General features: G+C 34.8%; 1 protein-coding gene across 5 annotated transcripts in view; it reads right to left on the bottom strand.

Annotated features, from left to right (window-relative positions):
* ATP13A3 (ATPase 13A3) overlaps positions 1–12,146 on the bottom strand; it is a 78,499-nt gene that overhangs the window by 16,205 nt on the left and 50,148 nt on the right. For all 5 annotated transcript variants that reach the window (XM_020881717.2, XM_020881718.2, XM_070466213.1 and 2 more), the window contains 10 exons: positions 11,631–11,806; positions 10,979–11,101; positions 10,821–10,900; positions 9,858–9,900; positions 9,660–9,769; positions 9,258–9,354; positions 8,272–8,344; positions 6,454–6,631; positions 5,329–5,516; positions 403–491 (listed from right to left, as the gene is read on the bottom strand). In XM_020881717.2, coding sequence (XP_020737376.2) covers positions 403–491; positions 5,329–5,516; positions 6,454–6,631; positions 8,272–8,344; positions 9,258–9,354; positions 9,660–9,769; positions 9,858–9,900; positions 10,821–10,900; positions 10,979–11,101; positions 11,631–11,806 — 1,157 coding nt within the window. The remainder of the gene's footprint in view (positions 1–402; positions 492–5,328; positions 5,517–6,453; positions 6,632–8,271; positions 8,345–9,257; positions 9,355–9,659; positions 9,770–9,857; positions 9,901–10,820; positions 10,901–10,978; positions 11,102–11,630; positions 11,807–12,146) is intronic.

Here is a 12,146-nt window from a genome sequence, read left to right as displayed (position 1 = left end):
GGATACAGATCCTACCCAACCATGTATCAAAATTACTTATAAAGTCACATGACATCTTTATACCCATTAGACAAATGTTGGCAATGATGTGGAACAAAAGCTCTCATACAGTGGTACAAACACTTTGAAAAACAACTGAGACTTTATAAAGCTTAAGAGGGCATGCTCAAAATTATCCTAGAACACACCAGAAGAAAGAAACACAGCCAGTTTAGTCTCCGCCCCCCAGTAACATAAGAGCAACGGAGGGGGATAAATCTTAAGCCCTAACAATCACCCAGCACTCTCATCTGCTGTGTAACAATAATGTGTCATCTTCCCCTATTATCTTATTAACCACTGCTATCCCAGATCTTATCATTTTTCAGACAACCAGTAATAACTGAAGCACTTAAGCCTTACCTGAAGAACCTGGTCAATAGAGTCAACTGGATGCAACATGATGAATAATATGAAAGCATACAACATAACCACAGACACAACAAAAAAATCTGGAAAAGAAAGTAAAAATTAAATTAGGGAGTTCTTTTAAGTAAAAAGGCATATAATAACAACTGGTACAGTGTCAATCCTAAATTTGATTTGAATACTTCTATTTAGGTGGATGAAATATATAAAATGTGTGCTATATGATATTTCCTAGAATATGATAGATCATACAGGCCCAAAGGATTTATTTGTGTCATGTGAAAATAATCAATATTTATAAAAAAAAAATAAGGGATGGACCTTTATGGACATTTATTTGTATCTATCACAAATAGCCACTTTATAAGATAACCAAGCCAATCTATAATTCACAAACAGGAGACCAGACTGTTTAGGGCAAAATGAGATTATCATTTAAAGCTATATGCAAAGACAATTATTGTTGATTGTAAAAATGCTGGTAATAGTTATCATCAGTATTAGTTATAATCCTAAATAGAGGCATTCTAAGTTGAATGTAAGTTTATTTCTATATCTATACTTACATTTCTATACTCTATACTTAAGTGAATCCCACTTTTTCATTAATCTCCTCCATGAAAATATTTCCACAGAAAACACTAGCCAAAACCCAGGAATTGCTTGATCTGCTACTTTAAGTGTGGGCTAACCCTGTGGCTTGCTATTGTAGGCAGAGATGGTAAATTTCATCCATCAGCACTCTGTATCACTTTTCTAACTCGAAAACAAAAAACCTCTCTGCTTATGAGTTTTGTTAACTGTACATACATACTTTCACATGCACATAAAAGCACACCCTTATGTAACAAGCTATGAGGCGGGTTCAGAGATAATCTCAATTATATTGGCAGATTCCAACTTTTCCCTCCGTTTTTCCTTGGTCTGGATATTTATTTCTAAGTTCCTATTTGAGGTCAGCTTCAAACTCAAACTTTACTATGACCACATATAATCAAAACCTTATTGTGAAGTCTTCAGATTGAGTAAAGAAGTTTAATATCCTATTTACAGACTGTAAATGAGGGGGGGTTTCAATATTTTTAAATGTGGGAGACATTTGTAAATATGAAATTTGTTAATATGTCAGTTGAAAACTATAGGCAACTTATTATTCTATTGAAACAATACTGTTTTATATATAAAACAGTTTGTTGCTGTATATATATAAATATTTATTTATTGTTCTAGCGCTTAGGCTGAAAGTTGTGTTACCAATCAAGCCATAAGTGAGGAATCTTTTCGCTAGAAGGCTCTGACCAACAGGGTGAAAAATTTGGAACCCATTTAAGATAAAAGAAGGAATTTTTTCTAGATTTTTTTTTTAACCAAACTTCTACTAAATTCCAAACAGGAAATACAATATTCTATTCAATAAATGTAGCAACAAAAGTAATACATGTTACACAGCCATTCAAATATTTATATAATCAGTTAAAGAAAAAGTGTTTGGAAAGTTGCGAGCTGTTGAGTACATGAACATATACAAAAACACAGAAAGACTAAATCAGAAAGAGGACTGGGGGGAAAAAAGAAAATGTTTTTGTTTCAATGAAGTAACAGCCCATATTTAATCTTTTTCAAATCCTACTGCATTTTTATAATGATACGCAAAAACAGATTTTCAATCTAGTTCTCACACATTGCCAGAAAAAAAAAAATTTTTTTTTTTACTCAAGCTGAAAAAACTTCTTACATCTACCTCAACAATATTCTCAAATTCATCTTTCTTTCTCCTATAACCACTACCTTTGATCACACCTCTAAAAATCTGCCAAGATTTCCATCTGAAGGAGAAAATAAATAATTGAATCCTTCCTTTGTTTAGCCAGGGGAGAAAAAGAGGCACTGTTGAAAGGAATTTGACAGGGGTGGTAGATGGCTGGCAGATCTGTGTAATAACCAAAATGGAAAAATGAATAAGAATTTCAACCAAGAATGGAAAAATCAGGCGTTCATTTCGTAGAGGAATGAGTATCTAGGAGACTGTGCTCTCAGCTCCCGGAATCTCCTGGCAGTCAGTGATTCCTTAGTAAATCCTACGAAGTGCAAGGAATACACTTCACCAGAAGACAGCTATCAAACTCTGTATTGGTGGTGATCGGTAGCTGAGAGAATATTTCACAAGTTAAAGGTTTAGATTCTGTTTCAGATACTGCCACAAGGCTATGTGAACATCAGCAAGTCATTCATAGTTAAATTTTTAGCTATAAAATGGGGATATGGTGAGGTTCCTATAGGAAAGAGTAGATTTATTATTCATATGTCCCAGACTTGGCGTCACAGAACTGTCCTTAGTATCAGTTCCTTTTGATGGAATATGGCATCAAAATAAGGCACCATAAAGAATTTCCTTCATATTTACCTTAGTAAGTAACTCAAAAATAAAAACCTATATAGAGTAAATAGATCCAAAATACTTGTCTATGGCTCTGACATATACCTCTTGCTCCTTCTTCAAAAATACCAACTAGGATTGTCTGACCTATAACCACAAATTTCAAGTCTTTTTATTCCTAATCCTTCCTTCCTTACCCACTTAACTTGTCTTTAAAAGGCCACCTTATCCTTCAGAGCCCCTAGGAATCTGCTCCAAGCAATTCAGGCAAGGAAAAAACACACAGGCCTGAACAGGAGAGACACTGGCAAGTCAGTAATAATGCCTTCAAAGACTGAAAAAGAACCTGGATTTCACAAGCAGTAATTATAGGGATCGAATTTTTAAAAGTGTAGCAAAAATTGAGGCCAGATCCCAAGAAATCACATCTAGTTAAGAGAGAGTGTTGGAACTACATCCATGTGATCATGGTCCTTGAAATGACAGCATAGTCAAACACGAAAACTGTAACTAGGCTGAGCTAACATCAAAAATAGGTAACCAGATTGAAATTAGGTTTTACTTAGAATCAAACTGAACCACTAGAAGTGAGGAAAAAAGCTCTATAAAGCCTTACATGCCTAAGATTAAGGTTAATTCTTGAAGAAAACCACCTCAAGATAGACTGAATATATTACACTATTTAGATATCAAGAACAGCAAGTAGCAGGCCCCAGTGAAGACCTGTTTTCTGTATTCTAGAAAAGGAAAGGCTAATGTCCACTCTAGGAAAGACTTAACCTTTCCCCTACTCTTCTCCATCTATATTTACACTTTACATTGTATATCACTTTATACAGTAATACTTTATTTCTGTCATTTCTTACTTTCTTCTCTACTTTTCTTTACTTACCAGTATCAACTACATTCCAAGATCAGGGGACTTCAATCACAGACAGACAGACAAGATGTGAAAATCAGCAAAGTATGTATTAATATATGTTGACTTTCTTGTTTCTATTACATTTTCCAGGAGGCATGTTTTATGACAGTATGCACTTCTGTAACTACTGACAGAAACGCACAAGCTGCTAATAGTAAGGACAAAGGTTTTGTGTCTACATTTCTACTAAAATATCATTTTTAACACACATTTAAAAAAAAGTATGGCCATCAACAATTGAGTTTATTTAAATCAATTTGAAGTTAAATGGGAATACAAAATATTTAAGCCTTTAATTTTTTTTGAAGTTTCCCATAATAATATAAAAGATGCATTTGAAAATAGGCATCTAATATCTAATAGGGTGGACTTACTTAGATCTCTAAAATGAACTTTCCTGGTTTGACTGTCTTGCTTATTACCAACTAGTTTTTCTCTTTGATAGATGTTTTAGCTGCCCTTGGGCATGCTCAGTATTTCCTTGAAATTTTAAGATACTCAACCAAAGATAAAATATATCAATCGTAAGTTTGACAAGTTCATCTTATAATAATATAACTTTAGTTATGAAGTTCTCTTAAAAAGTACAGTGATACATCTTCTGTGCAAGGCCTTTTGTCCTCAATGGTTTTAATATGATTTTCAATAATATAGTCTTCATTGGTTAAGATGAGAAATATCAGTTCACTTTTTAAGAAAAAAAGTGAAAACAAATTTCAATTATTATTGGCATTTAAATTTTTGAACAGTCTTACCTGCTTAAAATATAAAGTAATAAAACCTACCCTACAAACCAGAGGGTAGAAGTAAAGACTAAATAAGACAATGTATGTGAATATGCTTTGTAAACGCTACATGAGACAGAGATGTGCACATAATCCCTCCTATGAGACACCAAAAGCTGAGACCTAACACTGTGCCAACCAGAACACTGGGACTTCCTTACAGCAAGAGAATAACTACTATTCACCCTAAGACACTGCAAAAGTCTAAAGTTCTATATGAAAAAAAAAAAAAAATTAAGGTTGTTTGGTATATTAATTACTGCAGTTTCAATTTCTTAAAACCAGCAACTTACATAAGGTGAATGTCCCCCCCCCCCCAAAACCCTAACTGTGATCAATCAAAATGCTGTCTCTTACAGCTACAGGCAAACAAGTTTTCACAGGCACAAGCCTTCATCCTACTGGCCCCTTCTGCAGCAGATGTAAAGGTAACAGAAATGGAGAACTCCAGGTGAATACTAGCTGAAACGGTGTCAAAAATGATGGAAGAGCTGGTGCTATGCAGACCACCCAGGAGGAAAGTATAACACCCACTGTTCCAAGTGAGGAGCCTCTGTTCTTGCTTCTAATTCTAACTTTGCAATGGGCTGTAAAAATAAAAGTTGGAGCCAGAGGAATAGGATGTGAAAACCAGGAATGTTTAGAACTGCTGACTTTAATTTTAAACCTAGGGTGGCAGCTATCATGAGAATAAAACAAGAGAGTAAACATCTAAATCACTAGGTTCATTCTATTTGTGAAGATCTATTTGTTTTGAAAGGACAGTTTTAACTATACTCCTGCATACTTTTGAAGAAGGGAAGCAAGATGGAAATCACAGTAAATGCCAGACTTACAATTCTTGTAGCAAGGTTGCCTGAAGGGTTTTCCTTTTGAAAAGGCAATTGCCACTATGAGGTACTGAAAACTGGAGATAAAAAATACTGTGGTATTTTCATAATTTTCTATGTTATGTTTATCAGGATTGGTTTCATCATTCAAATGTGAAGAGTTCCCATCTAGGCTTCCTGTTGTATTAAAAGCACTACAACACACAAAAAAACCCTTGTATTAGTAAACATAGTATCTATGTCCCAAAGGAAACCAATTTTTCTTTCTAGTCACATTCCAGTCAATTTAAAAAATTAGACGAAAGAAATTTCATTAATTAATAAGCCCCTAATTTTTAATAAACCCTTTCCCCATTCTTTTAATTTGCAGAGTACTTCTAGCAAGGGGCTTCTCCAGTGGCGCTAGTGGTGAAGAATCCGCCTGCCAATGCAGGAGAAGCAGGTTTGATCCCTGGGTTAGGAAGATGCTCTGGAGGATAAAGTGGCAACCCACTCCAATATTCTTGCCTGGAGAATCCCATGGACAGAGAGCTTGGCAGGCTATAGTCCACAGTGTCCCAAAGAGTTGGACACAACTGAGCGACTGAGCACGCACTTTCAGCATAGTAAAGGTAGAGAGACTTTAAGTTTACCTATGTGTAATTAATTTTAAAAATGTTATAATTTGTGAACTGGAAAACATTCAGCTCATAAACAAATAAAAGATCCACTTAATACTTTTACTCAAATTTTTTAAGTTTCAAAATGCCATTTCTCAAAGTGAGGGTAGAGAATTTAGACACATAGATATTCTGAGTTTAGAAGAGACCCTCGTAATTAATTTCACTTTTCTCATTTTACACATAAGGAAAGCAAGGCTCAGTAGCAACTTAAGAAACTGGTCCAGTGCTACCCATCTGGGTCATGATTATTAGGACCTGGCCTGACCATTTTCCAAGAGATAAAGTCAAATGCAGGTCAAATTATTTAAATGTGTAATCAAGCTGCATGCAATTTTTACATAAATTTAAACATACTATTACATGCATATACACTGCTGCTGTTGTTGTTCAGTCATTAGCTAAGTCATGTCCGACTCTCTGCAACCCCATATACTCTACACATTTTTTTTTAATGGATTGACCAACTTACTCTGAATATGGATGTGATTCTTTATACCAAGTCTGTTGCTTGACCCAAAAAAACCCCAAAGACTGAAATCCAATGGAAATGATAATCTGAGACAAAACGGAGAATAGAAGGGCTCCAGATATAAGACCTGAAGGTGGTCTTTGTGCCACAAGTTCCTTCCAGGCTGGATTTAAGCTCACTACATTGAGAAGAAAGAGAGGAAAGGTTTTTATCTAAATTAATTTGTCATTATAAAATACATAATCAGATTCACTTAGGAACTTAAAAAAACTGTTTTTCTCTAACAAATCTTTAACATGAAAAATCTCCAAAAACCAACCCAGATGCCATACATGTTTACGTAATCTGTAAAAGTGAACAATTTGGGCTTTTTCAAGAAATGGCTCAGGAGTACTTTTTAGTCTACTAAAATTCAAAGGAAACACTAGTACAAGTAAAAAGCATACTAAATATAAGGACATATCATCACCACCCTTATATGTTTAACTAAGAATTTATTTCTGAATCTTTAATTGTAAAGCTACAGTTAAAATAATACATATTTCTTCCTCTTAAGAAGACATTAACAAAGGTTTGAAACTATATAAACATAACAGTAACATTAAAAAAAGACTTTGATCACTTATTAAGGTCGTGGCTGCCAAGTTTCTCCACTGTAATATTTCTATTTTTCTCTTTGTAATTAATAAGTAACTTGTAGAAAGATGCTAAGATTGTGTAACAAATCCTGTTTCTTATTGACTCCATTCACTAGTTTTAGCATTCACTAAAGACTTGTCAAATTCAGTGGTTCACAACCAAAGTGAGTATGACCCCTAGAGAACATTTCACGATGTCTGGAGATATTTTTGGATGCCACAAGTGGGAGAGTGCTCCTGGCATCAAGCAAGTAGAGGTCAGAGACACTGGTAAGCAACCGGAAACACAGAACCGCACCCCCACAAAGAAAAATCATTCTAAAATGTCAGTAAGTCCAGGATCTTTCCACTGTATAAGCCAATCATTTCTTCTATATTGTTAGTTAGCATTCTACTATAAGGAAGAGCTTTCCCTTCTCTCCCAATTACTTATTTCCAGTATGAACTTGCGAATTTTCATACGATTAAACAGATCATATCTCATTACCATCATTATTTACTTTGATGTTAACATCACCAATACTGAAACAAACCAACACCTTGTCTCCTTATATGATGTACTCAGGAGGACACAGCATCACTTCTTTGATATTCCTGCCAAGAATGCATAGCCTGAGTCTAATAAGAATACATCAGACAAACCCATACAACTGATTATCTTTCATAAATGTCAACATCAAGAAGTCTCCCCAAAAGGCTGAATGTAGTATTCTGAATTAAAGATGACAAAATGGATATGATAACTAAATGAAGTTTGTGAGCTTGGACTAGATCTTGGGCCAAGAGACTAGGGGGAAAATGGGTATAAGGTTATTTTTGGGACATACGACAAGACTCAAATACAGGTATGGATTAGGTAATATTGTATCAATGTTAAATTTCTTGGTCTTTATAACTGTGTTTGGCTGGATAAGAGAATGACTTTGGGACAAAATATACTAAAACATTCAGTGGCAAAGGGGCATGATAATGTAAACACAGTTTCAAATATTTCAGAAACAAATGGAGAAAGAATAAAACAAATGGGGCAAAATATAAACAATCAGAAATAAAAGAACCTTACACAGAAAATGGAAAGATGTGCACTGTGTTATAATTGTTCATGAAAATTTACCAAAGTTTAATAAGCCACATCAGAATTTCCTATGCTTTAAAAACAGTAACAAAACAAAATACTTACTTGTAAATACTACTACCAAAATGATTGCCAGATCAATGAAGAGAAACTGGAAGTCTCCCAGGTTACTTAAGATCTAGAGAAAGGATTTTTTTTTTAAATAGAGTTCAGGAACTATTCTTACAGTACCACTTTTATACTATTTTTCCCCTGCTTTTATTAACTTTTTCCTCCTTGGTTTTAATTTTTTCCCCCAATAATGACGACTTCAAAATGACACTTGGCCTGCTTAAAAATTAAACACATTTGCTTTTAGATTAGTGAAACAGAACATATTTACAATTTAATATATTAGTATAAAAGGGAGCTTCTAAAAATCCATTCAATAAAAACCTTTAAAAAGTTTTTTGGCAAAAAGAAAGCACAGACTTCTACCCACAATATTCAATATTCTTGAAAATTAGTATCTTGACACTTCCTTAATATCCAACACCATCCCTCCTGATATTTTCCACACATGGTAAAAAGGGATAGTTTCACAAAGACTCCTTGGCATCTCACCAATGTTCACTCAGAGAAAAATCTAAAGTGAGATCACTTCAACCACAAAATCCATGGAGTACCTAGGGACATCACTTGTTTACACAAGTCCTAAAAGTACAGCTGAAACATCTTCTCTCATTCTGGCCTTTCCTTATAAATGTATAGCAAAGTTAACTGCAATTCTAAAATATGTCACAGCTTGACATTTTAAAGAGTTCTGGAAAAAAAATGTCCAATCTGTGCTAAAGGCAAAAAAAGAATACAGTTATCTTTAATTCACAAGGCTGAAGCCACAGCTGCCGGCCTTAAAGAAAATACTATTCCAGATTAACGAGATTTCCAATTTGCTACTCAAAATTCAGTAAACCAAAGGAAAATTTATAGGTGCTAGTTATTTAAGTTTCACAATTAGTGAATATATTCAAACTGAAACATACATGCCCAATATTTTTAATTTAAATGTCTTAACACTAAGCACCATCTCTGGTGGCAATGTCAGTACTCACAGAATACAGCAGAGTAACACTGAAGTACTGTATAATGCTGTACAAAGCCATAAATTTAAACACACAGAAGGAAGTCATCAAGGCTGCACGGCCTTCCCTGTGAAAACAAATGTTGGCATGTGAACAGAAGTATTCTAAACGCCTCCTCCAAACCACAATTATATCTTGACAGATGAACATCAACATCCAAGTTACAACAATGCACTTTTTTGCCAAAAAGAACTAAGCCAAAGCAGAACTGGAAGAAATGAGGAGTAGCAATCAATCTGTTGCTAAAGCATCACAGATCAAGTACACTAACATACCATTAAAACAAATTCATGTCACTTTCTATGACCTTTTTTTCTGTATTAATAGAGCAAGCTACAAAAAGATAATAGGAAGATTTCTAATGTATACTACCTGATAAGGTTTGGCACACAGGAAATACTGGGAGTTCTGGAGGTAAAGGGAGATGCCACTGAAGCCTCGAGCTCTGATAAGGAAATGCCTCCATGTGCCCTCTTCAGAGCCTAACGGATTAAAGAAGAAAATTCTTTTGAGTTTTGGGTACTTGACTTAGCCAGAGAAAGAACTGTAAATCACAAAGTCTATACTTACACCACAATCATTAGCACCGTCACCGCACATCCCAACATAGTAACTAAGAAACAAAAATTATGTTAAGATTTTTATTAATTTCTTAAAATACACAACTTTTAATTTAAGATTTCCTCCAGTATGGTACTAGGAAGAGTTAACAAATTAAGATTCCCCACGGCTAACTAATAAATCTTTTCATTATAATGACCACAGGCACGTTACTCTGCAAATAGCACCAGCCTACAACTCAAATGACTTGGGTCCCTGTTCTGTTTCTATTGCATGGACATCTTAATTGCCTAGTCTTTAGCACAAAGGACTCAGGCCAGCCTAGTCTTCAGTACTTGCTTTTAAGACAATCAGTAAAGATTTCTCCTTTAAAAACTTGAAAACATCATTATTTACTAAAACTGTAACATTACTTCTATCAAGCTGAGTGAATGAACTCTACCTTATGGCTATCACCTAGAAGAGGAATGGTGGATATGTACTTTAAATAAATAAGCACTTGTTGGTTGCTTAGTCACTAAGTCGTGTCCAACTCTTCTGGGACCCCATGGACTAGAGCCCACCAGGCTCCTCTGTCCATGGAACTGTCCAAGCAAGAATACTAGAGGGGGTTGCCATTTCCTCCTCCAGGGGATCTTCCTGACCCAGGGAGAGAACCCCAGTCTTCTGTTTTAGAGATGGATTCTTTACCACTGAGCCACCAGGAAGTCTCTTTTAAAGAGGCTTACCTGTCTTAGAGTTGACACATTTATATACATGAAATATTAGTTACTTTTCTGGTTTTGAAAACAAAACTACAATTCATAAATATTAAAAAACAAAAACAGGAAAATCCCTGGAAGTTCCGTGATTAGGATTCAGAGCTTCCACTGCAGGCAACACGGTTGGATCCCCAGTCAGGGAACTAAGATCCTGCATGCCATGCAGTGTGGCCAACAAAACAAAACAAAAACAAGACCCACCAATACTTACTCTACATTTTGCAATGCTTCTACTAACTGGGTCTTCTGATCAGGTGCCATACGAGCAAATACAGTGCCATGCAGCATCAACTGGAAAAACATGAAAGTTCTTTAAAATACTGTTTGCCATATAGTCATATGAAAACATACATAACCCAAATCACTAACCTTAGGAACAAGGTCTTGAAAATGCTCCAGAATCACCGAAAACGATTTTCCATTCATTGCAAAGTGATAACGAGTCACCTGAAGATCCTCTAAGTTATCATGGACCAATTTAATTGGAATAGCCTGTGTAAAAGACATTCAGAGCAGTATTCAGGCAGCCAGATCAAGTAAAAAAAATCCTATTTTGAATATATTTGATTCAAAACTAAATTTTTTCATTTGATGTTTTATATAAAATGCTGTGTTAAACATTTATTGCATGTTAAAGAAAATTCAATTTTAAATAATCCATCTATACTGTTTATTTAAAGAATAACACTTAAGAAAGTCTAAATATCAGCTTCAATTTTAAATGATCCATGAGCCAAATTTATGGACCATCTGCACCATTTACCACTACTTTTAAAATAGGATAAATAATTGGGATTCTTATCATACAAAACTGTGCTTCTTTACTTTGGCTAAAAACATCAAAAATTAAACACTGAGATATTGCATCTGGCCCCATTCTAGTGAATTGAATTCTCTGAGGAGACGGCTCAGGCTTCTGTTTTTGTTAACTTTTTGTTTTGTTGAGTTTTAATGCACCACTTTTTATTAGAATAAATTAAAACAAGCAATCTTCAAAAAAGAAAACTCTACTTGACATTACCTCCGGGTCAATTGCTGATGAATCGTTACTCTGTGTCATGGTGTCTGCATAATGCCAATTTATCTTGGCAACTTTCCCATCCTTTGGAGGTAATGCTTCAGCAATAATAACTTTATCCTGAGGTAATATCATTCCACAGTCTCTGGCTACAGAGACGGCAGTCAACATGTTGTCACCTAATTTTCAAAACATTGAAAATACATTAACATTAAAATGAAAACATAAATGTATTAAGCAACAAGTACTTACAGAGAATCTACCACAGTCCCCATGAGTGGGCTGGGCAAAATGAAGTTAATGTATAGTCCTTACTCTTGGAATTTAAAAGTTATCTTGGAGTTAAAAGTTAATCAGGACATACATATATCAAAGGAAGCCTCAAATCAAAAGAAGATAGATACTAAATAGTCAGAACATTCTCACCCACAACTGTTAAAGTCAAATACATTCTCGACCTTTGTGAGTCATGCACTAGGGGTACCCATTCAATGCTTGGGACAGTGCTCAATAAATATT

The sequence above is a fragment of the Odocoileus virginianus genome, chromosome 4, assembly GCF_023699985.2.
Source record: "Odocoileus virginianus isolate 20LAN1187 ecotype Illinois chromosome 4, Ovbor_1.2, whole genome shotgun sequence".
Lineage (NCBI taxonomy): Eukaryota > Metazoa > Chordata > Mammalia > Artiodactyla > Cervidae > Odocoileus > Odocoileus virginianus.
Note: the sequence above shows the minus strand (reverse complement) of the source record. Positions and strands in the feature narration are given on the sequence as shown.